This window comes from Hyperolius riggenbachi, chromosome 10 (genome assembly GCF_040937935.1).
Source record: "Hyperolius riggenbachi isolate aHypRig1 chromosome 10, aHypRig1.pri, whole genome shotgun sequence".
Lineage (NCBI taxonomy): Eukaryota > Metazoa > Chordata > Amphibia > Anura > Hyperoliidae > Hyperolius > Hyperolius riggenbachi.
Window position 1 is genome coordinate 74,258,638 of NC_090655.1, and position 25,223 is coordinate 74,283,860.

General features: G+C 43.6%; 1 protein-coding gene and 1 long non-coding RNA gene across 7 annotated transcripts in view; one reads left to right on the plus strand and one right to left on the minus strand.

The window, feature by feature from the left end:
- Positions 1 to 25,223, plus strand: part of LOC137534238 (uncharacterized) — a 372,799-nt gene that overhangs the window by 221,314 nt on the left and 126,262 nt on the right. The gene's annotated exons all lie outside the window — the stretch shown is intronic.
- HECTD2 (HECT domain E3 ubiquitin protein ligase 2) overlaps positions 1 to 25,223 on the minus strand; it is a 146,176-nt gene that overhangs the window by 109,445 nt on the left and 11,508 nt on the right. The window contains exon 2 of the mRNA XM_068255639.1: positions 5,883 to 6,012. Within this exon, the coding sequence (XP_068111740.1) occupies positions 5,883 to 6,012 (130 nt within the window). The remainder of the gene's footprint in view (positions 1 to 5,882; positions 6,013 to 25,223) is intronic.

Below are 25,223 nucleotides of genomic sequence, written 5' to 3' on the forward strand. Positions count from 1 at the left end.
GTCACACAGGATAGGAGGCTGAACTGTGGACTTTTAAGTGTGAATGGGCCGTAAATGCATATGATGAGTGAAAGTAAGAAAAGTGGCAACCTCAAAAAATTCCAGGTTTTATTTATTTTTTTCAGGTGTGCTTTAACCACTTAAGTACCACCGGTCTCTGTCCCCTTAAGAACGAGACCGCTGGTACTGAAAATTCAGAATTCCGACAAATCGCCACACATAGCAGCAGCAACCGCCGACCACGCCGGGATCCTCAGGACACCCACTCTACTGGCTCCTGACCAGCTCACAGGGCTCTGCAGTCCTAGAGACTGGCAGGGTGAGATCGCTGCGACAGGAGACAGCGGCGAGATCGCCGGGAGCAATGAAAATGGTGGATGCGCGCAGCGGCAGTGAGTTGAAATCTATGCTTTAGCAGCCACAACAGCATCAAAACAGGGCCTAGATTTTAATTAGCGTCGTCCGAAAGTAGTTAAGCGTATAACTGCTGCATACATGTGCAGAGGGGATATGGAGGCTGACACATTTATTATCTTTTAAAGCGGACCTGACTTACCAGACTCAGAACTTCCTCTCTGCTCTAAAGATTAGCAACAGCATAATAACCTTTAAAGAAACACATTTCTTTGTTACAGCTGATACAAAGCTTGCAATCAGTCTGCAGTGTGTCTAGTTCTTGCTTTCGTGGAAGCAGACATAGGGTTAACATCCTGTGTTTACTAATTAGCTGCTCTGCCATGGCAGGCAGCTGACACAACTGATTCTCTAAATAGTGCTGCGCTTAGTCCCTTAGATATGTTACAGTATGTGCAATAAAACCAAATTTTATATTAGATGGATCACACTACTCCTAGATTACCAATCCGTATATAGTCCAATGTTCTTTATAGTAGTTGCGATAACCCCTCCAATGTTATTAATTCCTGTCTCCAAGATAATACTGGGAAGAGACACCTTCAACAATAGGCAAAGACAAAAAAGCACACAGTGTAACCTGTTTACAATAATGACTATCACCCTTTTGTGACAGACAATCTCGCCACAAACACAGGAGTGCATACATATAAGGGAAGGGGTCCACCACCTGTGGGCTCAGGCGCTCCCCCCCCCCCATATGCCCCTGCTCACCAAAGAATGCTATAGTTCAATAGCCACTGTCTGCCACCTGGGCTTTTCCACGGATGCAATCTGCAGGTACACTCAAAACAAGACCGCTCATGTGTAAAACCACTTTTTAATACTTAGATAAGAGATGGCCGTACATTAAAAACAAATATAAACAGCATTGCGTATCGCCATCTCCTTGTCTGGATAGGATATCAGCGTCTTGCATCTCCTCTCCTTCACAAACTCAGCGTACGTATCCCAAGCTGGTTTCGTCATGTCACATGACTCATCAGGGGCCAATAGGAACACACCAGGCTGAGTTCTTATATATCTCACCTCCACCTCCCTCCGTGAATATTAACATATGACTGCACGCTGCGCGGCGTTCGTGGGCCGCACGTCTAAACAGCTTCTGGCTGCCCAATACTTACCAGTTGCTGACGTGAGGAAGTTCTATCAGAATCCTGTATAAAACAACGGGGTTCCGTTATACGCTATCACGCTATCAGGGGTGATCGCAACTACTATAAAGAACATTAGGTAGCTGACACAGCTGAGAGATCAAATTACAGTTGTGATTAGTCACATATGAGGTGGAATTAGACTAAACTATCTGAGGGCTCGTTCACACTAAGGGCCCTTTTTTCAAGCACAGGCGCTTTTCAAAATCGCCCTAAAACGATTGTGCAATGACTCCCTATGAGAGCGTTCACATCTAAGTGGTTTGTTTCCAATCCGCTAAGATAAGCGTTGCCTGTACCATTTTTGAGGCGATTTTGCCTCAATGGAAGGTATAGGAAAACCGCAAAACGCTCACAAAATCTTTGTGCAGTGATTGCGTGAGCGTTTTTAAGAATAAATGCATTATATTTATTCTTTTCCGGGTCAAAGAGTTCACTTCCTGACTTGCGTCAGAGAGTGAATAAAAAAAAAATAGCTCAGAAAAAGCTCTTAGAAAAGCGCTTTTTAAAAAACCACAGCGCGTAGTGGAGTGCCGGGAGGGGGGAAAAAAATCACAACCAAAATCGAAACTGCAAGCGTTTTGCGATTTTTTTTTTTTTTATTTTTTTTTTTTATTTTTTTTAGCGAACCAGGCCTAAATACATTCAGGGTGTATGTTTTCCTTCTGCCCTGTGCAAGAGTTCAGGTTCACTTCAACCAATGCAAATGACCTGGCTATTCTCCTGATCCTCTGCCTCCTTATACTTTTAACCATAAACATTGAACAAGCATGCAGATCATGTGCTCTGACTGAAGTGTGACTGGATTAGCTGCATGTGATCCAGAAATGATACAGATACTGCTGCAGCCAGAAGGATCAGCTGGATGCCAGACAACTGGTATTGTTTAAAAGGAAATAAAATATGACGTCCTCCATATCCCTCTCAGTTCAGGTGTGCTTTAAAGGGGAGAAGAAAATAAAGAGAGATGTATATACGGTAGGAACTGTCTGAATTCAAAAGATAATTAACAGCTGATCAACAACTGGGGAAAACTATAAAATAGGTTAAAAAAGGCACCCAAAAATTGTCACCACCACAATGCTCACTATGTATAATATAAATGACATTTTATCAGTTTCATAATGTATACAGTGATAAAAGTTATGGGCTGAGGCCCTTTTTGATGTGTAGAACAGTCAATCCAATGAGATTGACTGCAATATGTTGAAGCAATTTCATAGTCACTGTGTTATGTTATTAAGCGACTTTAAATTGTGCTATTAAGAGTCTGCATATTATTTCCCAGGATACTGTAGAGTTGCAAAATCAGGACTTATATAACAGTTTCCATCAGTGGAAAAGATTAGCCAGCATAACATTTTTAAATAGATACTACTGCCATCTGCATAAATACGCTATCCAGCTTCTCTTACTTCTAGCATCCGAAATGCATAATTAGATTTGTGGCCTTTTAGGACCAGATGCTGTGCAGAATCATTTTCTTGCCGGGGCTGCTCTGATTCAGCAGTTTGTAGAAACAGATTCCAATATTTAGATGAACGTCTGCAAATGTTCAACATTAGGACTCCTAAGAAAGTGGGTTTTTAAATTCCTGTTTAAGTGGACCTGAACTCTTGCACAGGACAGAAGAAAAACAAAGAAATGCACACTCTATGTATTTCGAGAGTTTAGCCTGTCAAATTCCCCCCCTCATCCAGAGCCAGCTCTATGCAGGGGCAAGAGGGGACATCGCCCCTCAAATAAATGTTGTGCCCCCTTAAGCAGGTGGAGTGGCAGCGGAGAGAAGAGGGAGAGATGGGCACAGCAGTGGGGAAGGTTCCCTCACCTGGGGCTCCCCCCTCCAGATATGAGCAGCTGGCGGAGGCAGAACACTTCTATTCCCAGCGTGGGAGAGAGACCTGTGCGCCACTACTAGACTAGACTAGACTAGGAGGCCAGAGTAGCGGCGCACAGATCTGCCTCCTACGCTGGGAAGAGAGGAAGTGTTCTGCCGCCACCAGCCGCTCATATCTGGAGGGGAAAGCAAGAGGGGGAGTCCCAGGTGAGGGAAGGGGGGGACCCCCTTCCCCACTGCTGTGCCCACTGCTCCCTCTTCTCTCCGCTGCCACCCCACCTGGGAACATCTATACTGGGGAGTCAGGACACGGTAAGTCCTGTATACATATACTGGGGACACCTATACACCTGGCTACGTATACTGGGGACAACTATACACCTGGCTACATGTACTGGGGACATCTATACACCTGGCTACATGTACTGGGGACATCTATACACCTGGCTACATGTACTGGGGACAGCTATACACCTGGCTACATTGTTCCCATTCATCAATCTAAGTCCCCAGTAGAAAAACAGACTGCTTCTTTTCAGAGGCCGCGGTCTTTCTGAAAAAAATTAAAAATCACACGCTCGCTCACAGGATAGAAAAACAAAAATCTCACTCTGGCCAAATAGTAAAACTACCTGCACATACATTTTTATTATAGAAAGACACAATACATTACATTTAAAATTAACTGTTTACCTCCCACACGACAAAAATACCCAAATAAAATTAACTAAAAAAAATAAATTACAATGAAAAAAAAATAGTTACCTAAGGGTCTGAACTTTTTTAATATGCATGTGAAGAGGGTATACAATTAATATTTTTTTAAAATTATAAGCTGGTAAATAGTGCTGGATGCAAAACTAAAACTATGTACCTTTATTTCCAAATAAAATATTGGCACCATACATTGATAGGGACATCATTTAGGGCTCTTTCACACTAAGACATTGCGTTTGATGTGACGTTAAGGTCGCATAACGTGCCTCTAACGCAATGCATGTTAGCTTTCAAGTTGGACGTTACATTGAACTGCGTTATGCGTCTCTTGATGCGTACTTGATGCATACTTTTTGACACATACTGATCGAACGGAAACGGTGCATGCGGCACATTTTTAAAAAACAAACATTACTGAGCATGTGCAAACATACGCAGGGAAATACGAGTATAACGCACAGCATGCTGCACTTTCATTTAACGTGCTGCGTTATACTCCAACGCAACGTGGGCACTGTGAACAGCCCATTGATTTATCATTGCTGTGAGTTGGGCTGCGTTACAGGCTGCTGTAATGGACTTTAACGTCCCACTGTGAAAGCAGCCTTAAATGGTGTAATAACAGGGACAAATGGGCAAATAAAATACGTGGGTTTTAATTATGGTAGCATGTATTATTTTAAAATTATAATGGCCGAAAACTGAGAAATATTTTTTTTCCATTTTTTTCTTAATATTCCTGTTAAAATGCATTTACAAAAAAAATATTCTTAGTAAAATGTACCACCCAAAGAAAGCCTAATTGGTGGCGGAAAAAACAAGATATAGATCAATTCATTGTGATAATTAGTGATAAAGTTATTGGCGAATGAATGGGAGGTGAAAATTGCTCGGATGCATAAGGTGAAAAACGACTGAAGGCTGAACTGGTTAAGCACTGTATCGCGATCGGTCTAGAATCGTGGCAAAATGGTGCATGCACCACGTTTTGCGATTACCGCTAATTGCCCGTGATAGCCAGCAATCTCTGCCATTAATTAGTATTGCGCTAGCACTTCGGTGATCTCCCCAGTGAGAATGGGCCATTATGCCACCAGTCTGCTGCGAATTTTACAGCGAAAACGCGTAGTAGTAGCTATTACATTGATTTTTACGCGAAAACGTACATGAATTCGCATGGCGAAAACGCATGCAAATTTTCTATTAAATACATTACCGGCGAAGTGCGTGTGTGCGTGCAGATTTTTTCTGCACCGCAAACCGCACAGATTTCCTGTCAAGTGGAAACAGGCCCATTTACTATCATTGGCTATGGGAATCTGCATGCAGAAAACGCATGCAGATTCGCTGTAGTGGAAACGGGCCCTAAATGGGAGCGATTTAAAAAAAAGCTAATCAATCGCAAAACGCTCAGAAAGACGCTTCAAGTGTGAATGGGCCCTTCTAGGAAAGCAGTAAAAAAGCCCATCTTGAGGTAGCAGCTTCCATACTGTTATCCTCAGTCTCTCACCTGTAATCCGCTACACAAGTATAAGTGCCGGGTCTGCTGTAATAAAGCAAATACACGTTCCCAAACCGCACGCACAACGGACCTCAACATCAATAAAACTGACTAGCGTGAGCCAGAAATAAGTGCAATGACAAAATCCGAAGCAGCCTCTACACAGACTTTTCATCTGAGCGCCATTCATCCATTGTGACTCAGTGGCGTTTGCTGCTGTTTTCTCCGGCGCAGCTGTGCACAGAATACTTTTATTTACCGTTTTTGCTGTTGGGTAGAACAAGCTGCGTAGGTGAGCATCTGTTCCCAGCGGCCTCCTTCTTTTGGTTGATGGTTGAAATGAAACTGCTCAGTGTCGAGAACTGGCCCTTGGCTCCTCTCTCCATCCCCTGCAATTAAAGAAAGCAATTACTTCAATGTTTACCGTTAAGGTTTAATTCCCCATTATGCGATTTTTGTACTATCGTAAGAACGTGTGGGAACACAAAGTATCATTACCACATAAGAAAGCTGCAATTTCTGCATAAGTGATCATCCTACACTCAGTCTGCCATTACTTCACTGTTGACATAATTCTAGTGGTGTGAACAAGTATTCTAAAAAAAACCTGATACCGTAATTATGGGTGTTGCCGCTCACACGCCGCTATTTAGTAATTCTTTTTATTAATGAAACAGAGATGTAAGTGAAGTTCAATACGTGCGACGCATAGACCAATGTTCTTAAAGCGGGATTGTCCACCACAAAATCAAATTCCATTTTCCCATTGCTCTGTGTTTATTATGTAGTGTACATGCAGTCTGTACTGCAAGCATTCCAATATAATCAAAATGTGTCTGCTATAATAAATCTTATCTCAGTCAGCCTGGCTCTATTCTTCTGGTTCATTTCTGGGGAGAGGGAAGCTTGCCATCTCACCTCCCACATTCTTGCTCCTCACTGATGAGCTGAGGGCAGTTCTGTGTGACAGGCTGAGAAGGGAAATATACCTCACCCCTCTGCAGAAGCTGCTGAAATACAACCTATGCCTGTGCTCGCATGTGTTTCCAAAGCAAGCTAGATATGACAGGGCAATTTCTAGGAGGAAAAAAAGGGTGGAAACTTCCAGGCATTTTCCATCTTTACTGCCTCTGACTGAAGTCAATACTGATGTAAAGTTTTCTCTTTACTATATAAAATTCGCTGAATCAACTTGGACAGTACAATAAATGTTATGTAAGTAGAACAAGTATATATATATATATATATATATATATATATATATATATATATATATAGATAGATAGATAGATAGATAGATAGATAGATAGATAGATAGATAGATAGATAGATAGGTTTTTCCTCATACAATATTGTTTTCCCTGCTGCTTTAAAGTGTTAATGAACATGAACTTAAAATGGGGCTATATTCAATATATCTGCATTATGGATTTGAAACTCTGTATTAAAAATACTGACATGTCACTTCTGTTTCCAATACAAGATGGATCTTGACTGCCCCTTAAAGAGGGGGTGTCAGCTATACTAACTATAAAAAAAACACATATATAAGTAGATAAATACTTGCTCTACTTACATTACATATGTATTGTACTGTCCACATTTTAATTTTAGTGATTTTTTCTGTAGTAAAAAAAAAAAAAAAAAAAGAGAAAATCCCCCTTAGGATTTTCCATTTTGACTCTATCTTAGGGCCCTTTTCCACCAGCGCGTTTGCGCTGGCTGAATCGCAAAGTCGCAAACCGCTAGCGATTTTACAATCGCTACGGTTTGCTTTTTAACATAGGAATCGCGGTAGGTCATTTCCACTACCGCGATTCGTTTTTTACCCGAACGCGAACGCGCGGCGGAGCGATATTTGCCGCGATTTTGCTATGCAGTGCATAGCATAGCAAAATCGCGCCCGCAAAACGTCGGGGAATCGCCGGTTTTGCGATTCAGCAATCGCTAGCGTTCAGCGTGAACGCTAGCGACTGCAGGTGGAAAAGGGCCCTTAAAGCCAATCCTGACATAATTTTCTCCCTTACTCTGTTTGTATTTGAAGATTTAGAGGTGGGCGTCCAATGCAGACACCCCCACCCAGCTCTGCACTAGAAGGTGCATTGTCTTAGCATGAGAAATATTGGCCAATCAGAGAGGGACAGAGATGTGGGAGGGGAAAACTGGAGGTAAAGAGGCTTTAGCCAATCTGGCTGCAGTAGTTTATGTCTGAGGAGAAAGTAAAAAATAAGAGAACCCAGCATGCCCTGCAACTTCCTTTGTGCGGCAGATGTACCAAGTAAGAGTCAGGGAAACTGGGAATTATCTTTTATGGGGAAGAAAAATAAGTGATTTTTAACTTTTGGATTGCCTGGTTAGCATCCTTATTACTTGTTTACCAGATAAAAATAAAGGATTAATTCTTGTTTTACGCCTGACAGTTGCGCTTTAAAGGTGCTAGTCAACTTCAAATTATGTTGCGACTCAATCCCTCAAGAGAGGGTTCAAGGTCCAATGCTGTACAGACATGCTGCTTGCCTCCAGGCATTCCGTAGCTATGGAGAGTGTAAAGGGCCAAAGACACAGCATAACAATGCCCTCTGCTTAAATTATGTGCCAGGCTGTTTGATCACCAATGAACCATGGGGGACTGGGGGCTGTGGTATACAAACTAGCAGAGGAAGCCTGGACTGGCGGGCTTTGACGAGAGCATAATTTGAAATGATTACCATTTCATTGACCATCATTAGCTGTCACAGGGTTTCTACAAATAGATACTTTCAGAGACTGATTGTAAACAAGGCAACCAAGGCGAGTGCTTAGGGCCTTTTGGGTGACTGGGGGCCCGGGTGCCATCTGTCGCCCTATGATAAAGACCCAGTGAAAAAGGGGGGCAGACAGTACAGCTGCCTTGTCTCTGGAGTCCCATCTCACCTCCCTGTGTCTCTGCTCTGGATGATAACAAAACAAAAGAACATTAGCTGCATTCAGCTTCTTATTTCAAAACAATTATTTTGCAGCTAAGCAATTCCATACAAGGAGATGGCGAATCCTCATTTGCCGTTCATTTTTGGAAAGGAGCAGAATTGTAATGTGTGCATATGGGGACAACACTGAATGACGGATTAAAGCAAAATAACATCAAACCGTTTTCTCTATCATGAGATCAATGGTTTTGAAAACAAAGGAAACCAGATCATGGGAAGCAACCTCATCTGAATAAGCAGATTGTGGCAGGCAGAGCTCCTGTCTCTATGCAGCAATGGCTGGGAAGCAATCGCTACAGCATGTTTTTATTTTGTCTGCAGAACACAAGCTGGCTGGCAATATCTGTTGCTTGTTTTCATTATATAAAACATTTCAGTTCAAGAAAGTTGTTCTCCCCCCAACCCTTCTGGGAGGGAAGGGGGGGGGGGGGAGCTAATGCAGTCTAAGAGCAGTTCTTGCGAATCAGAATATGTACTCTAGTACTTTATATAAGCAGTATTTTCTATTTGCAGTGGTAAATATTTTGTGTACAGTTTCACCACGTTCCACTTTTACCTAAGACCACTTAACGACCGCCTAACGCCGATAGGCGGCGGCAGGTCGTAAGTGGTTTTACATGGAAACGGCCGCTCGTTCGAGCGGCCGTTCCATGTCAGTTCACGGAGGGTGTCTCCGTGAACAGCCTGCGAGCCTCCGATCGTGGCTCGCAGGCTAAATGTAAACACTCTGAAGAAATTACATCATACGGTGCTGCTGCGGAGATCGGCGATCCCCGGCCTCTGATTGGCCAGGGATCGCCGGCATCTGATAGGCTGAAGCCTATCAGAGGCGGTACAGGACGGTTCGCCATCCTGTGCCGCCCATGGGAAGGAGGGGAGGGAAGGAAAGAGAGGGAGGCGGAAAATTGCTGCTCGAGGGGGCTTTGAGGAGCCCCCCCGCTACAAGCAGACAACAGACCCCCGCCCCCCCCAGCAAGGACATCCCCCCCTAGTGGGGAAAAATGGGGGGAAATCTGATCGCCCTGGCTGCAAGGTGATCTATGCAATGGGCTGGAGAGCCCACCCAGCACAGATCACAAAAAACAAGCCCGATCCTTAAGTGGCTAAATTAGGGAACCTTAACTAACTTGAAAAAAAAGTTTCACTTTCACTTACCTGGGGCTTCTGCTAGCCCCTTGCAGCCGCCCTGTGCCCGCGTTGTCCTAGGAACTGTCCTCCAGGCAGTGGCTAAGTTTCTCTTTCGGCGACAGAGCGACAGTCGCCAGACACTGTGCCTGCAGGGCGGTCTGTATGCGACCTCAATCACGCTTCCGCTGCCGGGAGCATCCTACGCAGGCAGATTTTCTTGTACTGTGCATCAGTAGGAGTGTAATCGAGGCCGCGCACAGCCAGGGCCACGCAGGCGCAGTGGCCGGCGACTGGCTCTATCACCTAAATATAAACTCAGCCACTACGGGTGACCGGAGGATTGTTCCAGGACAGTCGGGGCATGGGGCAGCTGCAGGGGGCTGGTAGATGCCCCTGGTAAGTGAAGCTTTTTTCAGGTTAGTTAAGGTTCCTTTTAAGGTGCCCAATAACGACACATTCTTCCAAACAACCGACCATATGCATAGGATTGATTGGATTAGGATTTGGTAAAGCAAACCTGAAGTGAAAAAAAACTTTTATATTGAATTCTATGTGCAGTACAGCTAAGAAATAGAACATTAGTAGCAAAGAAATGAGCCTCATATTGTTTTCCAGTACAGGAATGAGTTAAAAACTTCAGTTGTTATCTATGCAAAAGAGCTTCACTGAGCTATTCGACCCAACTTGGGTCAAATACAGTCCTGTTTTCTGAAGGACTTACACAGCCAAGAAACAGTGAGGGCTGGAACCCACAGGAGCGCTTTTGGCAGCGTTTTGGCAGCACTGCGATACGCTAGCAGTTTGCCAAAACGCTGGGCTAATGTTAATGGATGGGGCAACTTCCACAGGAGCGTTTGCGTTTCCCAGAAACGCAATCGCAGGACCTGCAGCATTTTGGGAGCGTTAGCGCTTCAATGTAAAGTATTGAAACGCTAGCAGAAACGCTCAGCAAAACCTAAACTGAGCGGTTTTGCTAGCGTTTTGCGGTTCAGCACACTGTAACAAAATGAAAAATAATTCACAGGACCAATCAGGATAAAAACGCAAAACGCTACGCACCCGCTGGGCAAAAAAATACAATGTTGCAAAACACAACCAAAAACGCGCATGAATCCGCTTGCAAACCGCTCAGACAAAACGCTAGCGGTTGCGTTTTGCGTTTGCTGATTTCAGTGGGTTCCAGGCCTGAGAGACAGCTTGGGATGAGGTTTCACTGCAGGAAAGTTCAGTCATTTTTTCTGCTTTGTTTTATAGCTAAAAAAAAATGGCAAGTATGAAAGAATGATGCAATGTTATCTTTAAAAAAAAAAAAAAAAAAAAAAAAAAGCTATACAACTGAAAATAAAAATGTGCCTCTTTTCTTTGCTGCTAATGTTCTATTTATTATCCATACTACATATATAATTCATTGGGCTCGATTCACAAAGCGTTGATAACCCAGTTAAAGACTTTAGGCGTGATAACCATTTTTATCATGCCTAAACTCAGTTTAGGCATGATAAGTTTTGGCATGATAAGTTTAGGCATGATAAGTTTAGGCATGATAAGTTTAGATAAGTTTATATCGCGCGCAAAGTCCCGCACGCAAAGCAGTGCCATTAAACTCTATGCAAAGTGCACCAGACTTTGCTAGCGCAAAACGTTTGATCAGCTGTGCGCTGCTGTGCTAACCCAGTTGGTGCTTAAACTTATCATGCCTAAAAACTTATCACACCTAAACTTATCATGCCTAAACAGAGTGATAAAGGGCTTTTCACTAGCGTGCTAACTGTTAGCACCGCTTTGTGAATCAGGTCCATTATATTATACATTTTTTCGCTTAAGGTTTGCTTTAACCTGCCTGGCGTTTGGGAACGTTTTTTGCACATATTTTTTTTCTTTTTCATGTAGCTAGCCTAGCTCTAACTACATGATTCCCCCCTCCATGCGGCGTCCCTCCCACCCCTCCGATCGCCGCCGGTGCAATGGCCCGTCTGGAAATCCCGTTCTGAACGGGATTTCCTGGAGGGCTTCCCCCGTCGCCATGGCGACGCACATCGTGACGTCATCATTGTCGGCGACGTCCTGACGTCACAGGGAGACCCGATCCACCCCTCAGCGCTGCCTGGCACTAATTGGCCAGGCAGCGCACGGGGTCTCGCCTGGGGGGGCCCTGCATCGCGGCGGGTAGCGGCGGATCGGCGGCGATCGGGTAAGGCACGCAGCAAGCGTGACGTCACAGGGAGACCCGATCCACCCCTCAGCGCTGCCTGGCACCGATTGGCCAGGCAGCACACGGGGTCTGGGGGGGCGCTCGTTACGCGACAGATAGCGGCGCATCGGCAGCGATCGTCTCCATGCTTGCTGCGTGTTTTAAAAAACAAATTATTCAAATCGGCCCAGCGGGGCCTGAGCGGTCACCTCCGGCGTCTCTGGACGAGCCTAGCTCGTCCAGAACGCTAGGGAGGTTAATGGTGCCTATCAGAGACAATTGATGGTTCTATTGATCGCTCCGCCAATCCGAATTTAGAATCAGTTTTTTCAGTCTGATTAGATTGCTTACATTTTTCCCCTCTGTTGGTGGACCCGAACAATTGTTTACAAACTTTTGCAAAGATTGGATCAGATGGTCAATCATTTGTGAAATTGCATCACCAATGGGCACATTTAGAGGTGGGAGCTACAGAGAGATCGAACTACTCTTTCTGGCAAAAACTGCAGCGGCCAAATTTCTGGTCAGAACAGATTTTTGTTTATTGTGGTAATCATGTCCAAAACAAGCAGCACCACGAGTTGAACAATCTTAATTTCATAACATGATTCATAAGCAATACATTTCATGATTGATATCACTGACGTACTGATTTAATGATTAAAAAAACACTAGTGTTTTTTAACCATGAAATTAGTTTCTTACAAATCATAATAAGGATTGTTTAACTAGATGAATGGTTCTTTTTTTGGCCATTTTATTTAAACCCCTCTCCCCCCTCCCCCTCCTTTATGTTAATCAAGGAAGCCTTAGCACACTTCCTCTGTTGGTGCAGATCCACTTATCTCGTTCAAGCAAACTGTTAAACAAAATATTGTCTCTAATCAACAATTTTTATTGTTTAGCATTTACAGTATATAGCGCTGACCTTCCACAGCGCTTTACAAAGTATTTTCTGGTCACTAACTGTCCCTCAGAGAAGCTCACAATCTACTCCCGAGTCCCTACAATAGTCCTATGTTTATTGTAGTCTAGGGTAAATTTTAACCAAAGTGCCCCGGAGGAAACCCACACAGACATGGGGAGAACATACAAACTCTGTGCACTTCATGTACTGTCTGGGATTCGAACTGGGAATTAAAGTTCAATATTATACTCTCTTCCCGTTACAATAAAAAAACCTGCATAAGCCCTAATGTACAACCCGTTGCTCACATTTGATTTTTTCTCGCCTTATTTATGCAAGCAAGAGGATAGTAAAAGAAAGGCAAGAAAAGCAATATCAGACTTTATCTTATTCTGGAAAGATTGGCAGCATTGTGAGTGCTTGTTGGTACTACAGTACTATACAGGTAAGGTTTAGAAAAACAGCCCTGATTCAAAAAACATAAGTGAGGGCTGTGGAGTCAGTACAAAAATCTTCTGACTCCAACTCCGACTCCTCAGTGTATGAAACCACGACTCCAACTCCGACTCCGGGTACCCAAAATTGCTCCGACTCCTCGACTCCGACTCCTTAGTCTGATACTTACCAGGGCTGTGGATTTTGTACAAAAAATCTTCCGACTCCTACTCAGACTCCGACTCCTCAGTGTATGAAACCACGACTCCAACTCCAGGTGCCTAAAATTGCCCCAACTCTGACTCCTCGACTCCAACTCCGACTCCATAATACGCCTATTAGGCAGCAGCGTTACACTTTTTTTTTTTTTTACACCTATTAAAGCGGGCCTAAACTCAGAACTTCTCTCTGCTCTAAAAGAAAAGCAACTGCATAATAACCTTTCAAGAAAAACATTTCTTTGTTACAGCTTGTACAACTTCTGAGATTAATATTATAGATTTATAAAGCACCCACATATTCTGTGGTGCTGTACAAAGTAAGAAACGTGTGGTACATTATAATGCCGACAATGGTGTACACCAATGTACAAAATACAGAATTGGTAATTATAGTGACAAAAGTAACATGATGAATAAAAATGTATAACAAATGTGAAGACACTAAAGGGTGAGAGAGTTCTGCCCTTGCTTACAATCTAAAGGAATAGTGGTGAAACAAGAAGTGGGGTACTTCGCAATAATCATACCTAGTGGCAGTGTGTTTTAGGCTATCTAATAGGAGTACAACTTGGCCAGAAGTCAAAGGGGAAATGGCCGATGCTTGTCAGAAAAAGTGAGGATTGAGGGAACATTTTAAAGCTCTATCAAAGGTGAGAGAATAACCGATGTGTTGTGGAAGAGCATTCCAGAGGAGGGGTGAAGTTCGTGCAAAATCTTGTAGACGTGGTTACTTCCTGGTATCCTGGGAGCACAGAAAGAGGTAACTTCCTGTTTTTACATATTAGCAAAAACTTGGCAGACAGTTGACACCTCAAATTACACTAGTTCGTTACTTGCTGAGAAGGGAGAATCAGACTGGCTGTTCTCTATAAATACACACAGGGTGGATTTCTCTGTGTTCTTCTCTCCTGTGTAAGAGTTTAGATTTGCTTTAACTGTCCGGCAATCGCGGATTTCCAAGCCCTAAGGTAGCCCCTTATCCTACCAGTAAAGGTGTATGGTCACAAATAATGTTACTGGAAGATTATGGTTACAGCATAGCTTTGGGAACTGATTGCTCAAGTTGTCTTCGCAAGTGGCAGATAATGAGGCAATGCATTAGTCTCGAGAGGCTTTGATGCCTGTTGGGAGAAATCGCTCTTTTTCTCCATCTCTCTCGGGATGCCCGTTTCCTGCACAGCCTCAGGTGACAATAATTGAGCAGGCCTTTAAGTGCCACTTTTTAGTTTTTGTGACATACTTTTTGTTGTTGCAGAAGCCATTGTGCTGCACAGCCTGTGGTGCATTCAGCCACTTCAAGAATAACATTAAATTGCACGGATGAAGAAATTAGAGGAAGATGTTGCAAGACTAATGGCAAGAAAATAATCCTTCTTATCACAAATTAGCAGAATATCTAAAATGGACGGATTCTGCTGTGTTAGGCACCAGGGATATACAAAAAATGATGGTTCCGCTATTCTGGCTACTACCGCATGGTTATAGCGAGAGTAACGGGAACCATAGGCTACTTATACACGTGTCAGACTGCCCTGGTGAAACAGCCATGTGATCAATGGAATTCACCAAGAGAACTGGTAGTCCCAGAAGTAAATTTGCAGTAAAGGGAAATGGAACTGATTTATTAAAGCCAGTGCAAAGAAAATTGGCTCAAATCTGGTGCAAAACTAGTGTAGGAGTGAAGCTGTTGCCACCCTCATGTTTATGTGGGTTTCCTTTGGGCACTTAAGAGGCATTAAGGGCCTCTTAAGTGCCAAGAAAAAAAACAAGCTGCTTCTTTACAAGCCGCATGGTATCTCAGTAGCACATTAAAAATGCATGCCAACAGTGTTCCAACACTTCCATTTTACCTCACCTTTTTTACATGTAAAGCCCAATCTACACGATACGATTCGTTGTACGATTCGATTACGATTCTATTTACAATCCGATTAAATCCGACATGTCCGATCGGTATTCGATTCAGTTCGATTTGCCATTGTTTTGCAATAGAAAATTGAATTGAATTAAATCCCGATCAGACATTGTGGATTTAATCGGATCGTAAATAGAATCGTAATCGAATCGTACAAAGAATCGTATCGTGTAGATTGGGCTTAAGTGTTTATCACAGACTGTATTTTCCTACTTTGGCCGGAAGGGACCGGGGAAATTGCAGACAGATGAGGACTGCTGTAATTAGTCTTTATTGCACAGTAGCAGAGAGCAATTGTTTAATCGAGGGGTGGGGACACTGTGCTTCAAACAGAAAGGGAAGTTGCACATGCTTAACTCCACACCCTGACAAGGGCTAGGAGGGGGGGGGGTTTAATTTCGGGAAAAAGGCAGCTCCTTGATGCTAGGAGCAACTTCAGGAAAATACAAATGAAATAATCCAAGGCACTGCTGCTGAATGCAATTAAGACAATGGGGTCAATTCCTAAAAGGCTGTGCAAAAAAAAAAAAGAAATCTGGTCGGGAAAATACCGCATTTGGTATTTTAGACTTTTCACAGGTGCTGTAGAAGTGCGGTAAATTACCAAAGCCCATTGACAAAGACAGCAGAAGAGAGTGGAGTGTCTGTGTTGTTACATGCTGTTCCGTGCAGTGAGGGCATTGAGGCAACCCGACATCCCTTTAGATGTTTTGTTATACTGCCTCTGCTGCTCTGAATCTGTCCATTAGTCTTTCTTAACATTCTATTTAATTGCCACAGCTTAGAAGAACTTCAAGAAACTTTATACATGCCATGCTTAGGTTATTTTGTGTTCTAGCGCCTACATATTTTCAAACGGGTACCTAAGAGTTTGAACAGACACACAGCCTAAGGTATTCAGGGATGCCTGTTTTGTTACCATCTCGCTCTGCTGCTTTAAAAGCTTGTCCCTCTGATGAAATCTGATAGGACCCGCAGCCTTCGCCAGTCAGACTTGCAGAAGACAGGGACCGTTTCTATTGGCTCCCTGCTCCTGTCAGTCACTGTTCTCAATGCTTCTGCTTGTGAGTCACAGCTCCTTGCACAGACTCCGCATTCTTTTCACCACTTCAAAACAGGCGGTATTGCTTAGTCGCATTGCCGCTTGCTGTAGGCTTTGTGAATTGACATTTACTGACATGTGTTGAGGTATTTGCCACACAAGTCGGTAATTTACCACACTGCTCAGTAATTTCAGTTTTTCATGCGGTAACAGGGTTTATGAATTGACATTTTCCTAAGTGCTCGGTAAAGTCAGCTGTTTTCTGCATTCCCGAATGTGGTAATGCTTTATGTATCAGCCCCATTGTGTCTGCCATTGATTTTGAACTTTGCTGTTGAGATCCCTTTAAAGAGAAACTCCGACCAAGAATTAAACTTTATCCCAATCAGTAGCTGATACCCCCTTTTACATGAGAAATCTATTCCTTTTCACAAACAGACCATCAGGGGGCGCTGTATGACTGATACTGTGGTGAAACTCCTCCCACAAAAAACTCTGACCGTGGTACTCCTGGCAGTTTCCTGTCTGTGAACCTTGTTGCATTGTGGGAAATAGCTGTTTACAGCTGTTTCCAACTGCCAAAAAAAAACATGCAGCAGCTACATCACCTGCCAACAGTAAAAATGTCACCATGTGATAAATGTCAGAATGTAAATCAGGAAGAGGAAAGATTTTACAATGGGCAAACACTGACTAAATCATTTATATATAATTATTGTAAAAATGAAGCACTTTTTTTATTACATTATTTTCACTGGAGTTCCTCTTTAACCACTTTACCCCCACGCGTACGGATTTCTCCGCCCCTTTTTTCCCTCCTAAAAAACCAGGGACGGAGAAATCCGTACCTTCCGCGCTACCGCCGCTGTCCGCGCTCCCACCGCTCGTGCGCGCGCACCTGCCGCTCGTGCACGCCGCCGCCCGCTCGCCCGGAGATCAATGAACGGGAAAATCCATTCCCGTTCGTTGATCTAAGCCCCCGCAATGATCTGCTGCTTCTTTCAGAAACAGCGAGATCATTGTGAGTCTCCCAGCCTCCTACTGCTTCCTGTAAGCGTCCTTCCGGACGCTTACAGGTCGCATGTAAACAAACACTCTGTGGCCATCTTGTGGCCAAATAGTAAACTACACCCTAAAAGCATTTTACATATACAAACATTACATTTACACAATAAATTAACTCATTACCTCCCACACTCCCCAATTTTTTTTTTTTTTTTGTAATTAAAAAAATAAATACAATAAAAAAAAACATAAATAGTTACCTTAGGGACTGAACTTTTTAAATATTTATGTCAAGAGGGTATAACACTGTTACTTTATAAACTGCGGGCTTGTAATTAGGGATGGATGCAAAACTGAAAAAAATGCACCTTTATTTCCAAATAAAATATTGTCGCCAAACATTGTGATAGGGACATAATTTAAATGGTTTTATAACCGGGACAAATGGGTTAATACATTTCATGGGTTTTAATTACAGTAGCATGCTTTATTTAAAAACTATAATGGCCGAAAACTGAAAAATAATAATTTTTTCCCACATTTTTTCCTATTTCCCCATTAAAATACATTTAGAATAAAATAATTCTTGGCATAATGTCCCACCTAAAGAAAGCCTAATTGGTGACGAAAAAAACAAGATATAGTTCATTTCATTGGGATAAGTAATAATAAAGTTATAGACGAATGAGTGGACGGAGCGCTGAAAGGTGAAAATTGCTCTGGTGGTCAGGGGGTAAAACCCCTCAGTGGTGAAGTGGTTAAAGAGGATACGTAACAAATACCCCCCCCCTCAAGGCATACTTACCTCAGAAGGGGGAAGCGTTTCGATCCTATTGAGGCTTCCCCCATCCTCCTAAGCCTAAGGGATCCAGCATTGGCAGCCCCCAAACTACAGCCAACAAGCGTGTGGTCTATTGTGCAGGAGCTCTTGCCTGCAATATTTACCTTCCCAGGTCCATCAGCCAAGTCCGATTGTGTCCGCTCTACTGCGCGAGTGGGGAATGGGCGTGGGGTGAGGACACTGTGTTTCAAACAGAAAGGGAAGTCACACATGCTTACCTCACACCCTGTCACTGGTTAAGGGCAGTGGAAAGGGGGGTTTAATTTCCAAACCATGACCGCTCCTACAGCTATTTGAAAATAAGAGAAACTGCAGAAAAATAGATGAAATAATCCAGGGCACTGCTGCAGATTGCCATTAAGATATTCTGGATGAACTCTGTCACATTGTGTCTGCCACAGAGGCCTCCCAGATAGTGCTAAATGATAACGTGTCAGTCTATGGTACAGAGCATTGAGGAAACCGGTTCTTTTTGGCCAAATCCCTGACCAATGTGCAGAAATTAAGTTCCAGAGACCTGTAAGGAACCTCCATTACGCTTCACTGTTGACTGCAGACACTTTTCCTTGCACCATTCTTCAAGCCATTGGCAAACAAGCTTTCTTTTACAAGTATAAATATGGAATATTTGGCTGCAAGTCCAGAGCATCTGCTTTAATTTTGTCCGACATATTTGTCCCATATATTCATGCATGGGTGAGTAACTGCCTCGTGCTAATGTCAGAGGTACAGCTTTTTAGCTTCAAGTCTTTCATAAACACCATGTCTGTTCAGAGCTCTCTGAATTGTAGACAGATATACCAGGATATCAATGCTTTTGGCTAGGTCTGAGCTGATGGAGCCACTGAGCATATTCTGAATGTGAAGTTGCTAATTGAGTCAATATGATTTGTATCTTCTGTACTGTATCTGCTGCACCAAGTTTACTTGACCGAACACTGCATGTTTCATGCTCCGTGTTGCCTGTTCCTGTTTGCTTCTGTGGTAGAGCTGTGACAGCACATCTGGAAACAGCTGTCTTTCTGGAATTGGCAGCTGGCGAGAGACATAGTGGATGCAGTAGAGTCCCCATGGTGCTTATTTAATTTACTTTTTCTCCTAAGCTTTCTCTTAGGTCAGGCATGGGCAAACTTGGCCCTCCAGCTGTTAAGGAACTACAAGTCCCACAATGCATTTGCCTTTGAGTCATGACTGTGGCTGTCAGACTTCTGCAATGCATTGTGGGATTTGTAGTTCCTTAACAGCTGGAGGGCCAAGTTTGCCCATGCTTGTCTTAGGTGATTTTTCTTACCTTCTCAATAAAATGCCTTTTAGGCCGCCAGCAGCCAAGAAAATACTCTGTATTATTTTAACAGTAATTTTCCCCTACTTTTTTGGTAGTTTTTTTAATTAAAAAGTTATTTTAAGAAGACAATTAAATAGTATCTCCTATGAGTGGCTGGATAGTGTAAAGTGGCTGGATAGTGTAATGGTTAAGGGCTCTGCCTCTGACACAGGAGACCAGGGTTCGAATCTCGGCTCTGCCTGTTCAGTAAGCCAGCACCTATTCAGTAGGAGACCTTGGGCAAGTATCCCTAACACTGCTACTACCTATAGAGCGCGTCCTAGTGGCTGCTTTGAGTCCGCCAGGAGAAAAGCGCGATATAAATGTTCTGTGTTTGTTGTTTGTTTGAGTAAAGTTAGGAGGAAAAGTGAATTAAATAAAGGGTCCAGGGGCCCAACGCAGTATACAATGAGTGACCAAAAATTAGACACCCATTAAAGTAAACCAGTCCAAAAGTGAGCTAGAGTGATGTAACAACACAGAGTTGCTTATATAAGGAGCACTTCGTTTCCGTCATAACTACGCCATCTGATGCTAATGTCAAAATGGGTAAAACAAAAGATTTAAGTGACTTAGAACAAAAAGAGCTGGTGCTAGCATCTCTGAAACGACAACTCTGGTAGGATTTTCTCACCCAACATTATCTCTCAGGTGCTTAGAGAGTGGCAGTTGCAAAAAACAAACAAACTTCAAGCGATAAGGACTATTCTGGTCGAAAAAGGCTGGTGAACGAGAGAGTTGAAAGCAGAGTAGCACACCTAGTCTGCAGCAACAGAAGGGCAACATAAAAATTACAGCTGAATTCAATGCGGATGCATCACAAAGCATATCCCAACGCACAACAAGATGAATTTTGCTAAAGATGGGCTTTAGTAGCAGGAGATCATCAAGAGTTCTTTCAGCATCACAGAAAAATAGGAAAATACGCGTGTTGTGGGCTCTTGTCACCGTGCTCAGATCGGTCTTAAATTGGTCTGAAGAACATCAATCAGAGTTTAACCTGCTTCCATGGCCAGCTCAGTCCACTGACATCAATCCTATTGAGCATTTGTGGGACAAAGCCTAAAGATCACTTCAAAGCTTGGAAACGCCACCATCCAATCTGGCCCAACATAGAGCTGCCATTATGTCTGCATGGGCCAACATTCCTCAGCAACAGTATCAGCATCTTGAGTCCACACCAAGAAGAATATCGGCTGTGATCAGAGCTAAATATGAACCAACTCCTTTATTAGAGGGTGTACACAGCAATTTTACAATTACAAATGGTGCGGGAGCACCACACAACACCATAGCAATGTAGGTGTTAACCCGGTAGTGCCCGCAACGCTAAAGGGTTACCGTGTGGTGCTCCTCCGGCAATAATGATGGTAAAATTGTCGTGTGCTCCTTGCACATGCCACCTTTACCGCACTAAAGTGAACCAGGCCCCCATGTGTCTTGTTGTAGTGATCAGTTTCAACATTCTTTTTTTACATCTTGTTTGCTTGTCGTTTTTCTGCGTTGTGCACCTTGTGGTGCTTTCTGCCCATCTTCCAAAAAAGAAAGTCCTGTTTTTAAATGAGTGGTAAACACAGTGCAAATGCTGTGACCATGCTACAAATGGCAGCGATTATAAAAAAGTAAACCTTTGTGATAATGGGCCCACATACTGACGCTAGCGGTTTGCGGTTTTGCGATTCAGCCAGCGCAAACGCGCTGGTGGAAAAGGGCCCTTTTCCACCAGCGCGTTTGCGCTGGCTGAATCGCAAAACCGCAAACCGCTAGCGATTTTACAATCGCTACGGTTTGCTTTTTAACATAGGAATCGCGGTAGGTCATTTCCACTACCGCGATTCGCTTTTGTCGGGAACGCGAACGCGCGGCGGAGCGATAATTGCCGCGATTTTGCTATGCAGTGCATAGCATAGCAAAATCGCGGCCGCAAACGTCGGGGGAATCGCCGGTTTTGCGATTCAGCAATCGCTAGCGTTCAGCATGAACGCTAGCGATTGCAGGTGGAAAAGGGCCCTTACTGAACTAGTACTTGGAGATGGCTCCATTCCCAATGAATAACCATCAAATACTCACACAGATGGAAAAAATGACAAAGCTCTTTAATTGCTCTAGCTATTTTAAACTCCGCTAATGTGAAATCTGAGTTGTCTTGTCTGGATTCAATAATGTTCAGAGCCACACTGTGAAATGACAGAGAAGGAAAGATTCAATGTGACAGATCCTGTGACATTATAAAGCAGAGGAGCCAGCCTCCTCTTTTGTTTTATTATAGACAAAAGGCTAGAAAAAAACATGCGTGAAAAATATCCTAGGGAAAGGGTGGGGAAAGCCGGGGGCAGGACAGTGGTGGACTTGTGAATGGACCAATTGAATGCTATTTCATACCAATAGGAATGCTCAATGGACAAACACTGATTTTCCTACCACTTAAGTTGAATTGGATGGCTTCAATCAACATTATAGAAGAAAAGAATGCAAGAAGACTCGAAGAAAAGTAGAACCTAGAAGACAGAGCAATTTATGAAGCTTTAAAGGGAACCAAGCGCCACTTTAGTTCTCCTGCAGTTTCTCCTGGTTTCTAATAGCGATAGGAGCTGCCATGTTCCCACTCTCCTTCTAGCTGAATTTATTTATCCAAAAGAAGGTATGAAGATAGCATCTGTGACTTTTCTAAACTCTGTGAAGAACATGTCATATCTCCCCCACCTCCCCTGCTGTTGATGAAAGCTTTTGTTTGCTCTCTGCTAATGTGTGCAATAAAATAATTACGTCAGGCCCCAGAAGTAGGGTAATAAAATATTCTGCTAAACTTTTAGATGTAAGGAGGTAAAATGTGAAGTTTTTTTGTTTGTTTTGTTTTTTTTAAGTGGGCCTAAGCTCTTGCAAAGGACAGAAGGAAAACCTAGAGAAATTCACCCTGTATGTATTTAGAGAGTTTAGCCTGGCTAATTCCACCCACTGTAATTTGAACTCTCAGCTGTGTCTGCTCAGGAATTTCCTTTGCCACGTGCCATGGCAGAGCCGTTAATATGTAAACACAGGATGTTTGCAATATGTCTGCTTCCATGAAAACAGGGAGCAGACAAACTGCAAATGTATTACAGAATTTGTATCAGCTGTAACAAATAAACGTTTTTTTCTTTAAAGGTTATTATGCTGTTGCATATCTTTTAGATCAGAGAGGAAGTTCTGAGTTCAGGTCCGCTTTAATAATGAGCCACATTGTTAGCATGCATTTTTATTTTGCTATTGAGATGCCCTGGGTGCTAAAAATCGTGCTTGGCTCACTTTAAAGAAGCAGAAAGAATTCTGCATTAGAAGATAGCGTAACAGAAGAAAAAAGTATACAGAGCAGAACAACAAAATCTACAGAGGAGAGAGTGGAGGACAAATGGGGCTTGTTTTTTTTTTGTTTGTTTTTTTTTGCAATTCATTTTAATAAAGGGGGTGCAAAAGGGGTGGAACCACACATTGACAGGCTCCAGTTTAATAAGGCTTGGTGGTTTGTTTTAAACTGATACCCAGAATTGTTACTATGGGTAACTGTTATTCCCTGCTCAAACTGAAAAGCAGTTACAAGTGGAACCTTGGTTTGAGAGTGTAATTTGTTCCGGAAACATGCTTGTAAACCAAAGCACTCTTAGGCCCGGTTCACATTAGCGTTCGCTGTCCTGATTCGCCTGATCGGATCCGGACCGTATACTGTACAAATGGAACGTACGTTCCGCATAGCAATGCAAAGTCTATGCGGACGTTCACATGCGTCCGTTCCGTACAGAACGGAGCCGGATCGGTTCCGGACTCTGGACAGTTTTCCAACATGCGCTATTTTTCGGGTCCGGTCATCCGGCCCACGCACCCGGGCCGGATCCTAACCCGAACATGCGGCCATGCTGTGCAATGAGAAACGGATCTTTCTCATCACACTGGCAATAGGACCGGATGCTTCCAGCACCGGTCCTATGCCACTTGGGGGGCCCGGACTACACGCCGGTATCCCCCATGCTTGCGGTGCCTTTCTGGCACTGCAATGTATCTAGTTCCGGCTACTTTATTGTAGCCGGAACTGATACATTCCGGATCCGCAACTGGTGGCAACTTGTGGCCACTGCAGAGACCCGTACGGTCTCTTTGCGGCCCCCGGAACCCGGACACTTGCGGACTCGAACCGCAAGTGTGAATGGGGCCTTATATCAAAGCAAATTTCCCCATAAGAATGAATGGAAAACCAGCTAATTTGTTACACAATCCAAAAACAGTTCTAGTAAAATAGTATAAAATAAAAATGCAAATGACTTTATAACTAACAGAATCATTGCCTTCTGTTGGCTCTCACCAAGCTTTTTTCGTGTGGCTTTAGCAAGGAACTTACCCAATGACAGTTACTTTTGAGGATTTCATGGAAATGTGACACTGTACAGTCATTACACTCAGATTAACCTCTTGCCGCCAGCGTCACGCCGATGGGCATGGTCGCGGCAGCAGCCCCAGGACCAGCTGACGCCGATTGGCGTAAAGTCCTGGGGCAGCAGTTTACGGGAGATCGCGCGCATTAAGCAAAGTGCTAGCTGCGTGTTGCAAAAAAAAATTATCCAGGTCGGCCCAGCAAGGCCTGAGAAATCCTCCTGCGCGGCTTACCCACTTTGTGCATGCCTTTTTACAACTCTTTCCGTGTCACTCTAAGAAAAAACTTTGTGAATATTTTGGCTGAGTAGCCCAAATAATGGCTAATAATGTTTCTTCCTTTATTTCCAGTTAAATGTTATACCCTTGTACAAACTGGATAAAGACTATAAATATTCAGAAAATATCTCAATCAGCCTCGCAAATGTTGCTACAGCAGAAAGAGGGGTTGGTGTGGCAACTGAATGTTTATGTATACGCTAGCTAATAACATTTATATTCTATAGTTTGTTTTTCCAGCTTGTCTGTGGCACATTTCATGCTGGGGTGATGAGCTAAGGCCATTAATCAAGCAGTGACTGCGGCAGAATTCCATCACTGCTCCCTATAGAAACACATCGTAACTTCTCTACTACACTCGGCAAGTCTAAAGAAAACACGCTTCACTTTCTAACTATTCAGCCATTGCCCCAATGCAGTCACACTGCGGCTCAGTAATCTGTGGTCCCCAGACCGCAAACTCTTCTCGTCACACTGTATAAAGAAAGAATAGTGGTAATGGCTTTATTATCATTATCAGAATCTGAATCCATTCATTTCGCCAAGTTTGCACTTATAAGGAATCTGTCTTGGCAGTTGCTTAACCACTTCGGTACCAGCAGCCTCTGCCCCCCTTAAGGACCAGAGGCTGCTGGTACGCTAAAACGCCGCATCCCGACGAATCGCCGCAATAATCCGTTGTTCCCGCTGGTCACGCCGCTCTGTCCACGCCGCAGGCTGCTCTCTCTGCCGTCTCTATGACGGCAGAGCGCTGTGCGCCGGTCAGGAGCTGCTTTCATTGGCTCCTGACCCTGTCACTCAATGTAAGCCAATGGGATTGGCTTACAGTAATGACAGGGCCAGGAGCCAATGAAAACTGCTCCTGTCCGGCTCACAGTGCTCTGCCGTCAGAGGTGGCAGTGCAGCACATTGCGGCGGGTAGAAAGCGGCTGGAACGGGCGGGGT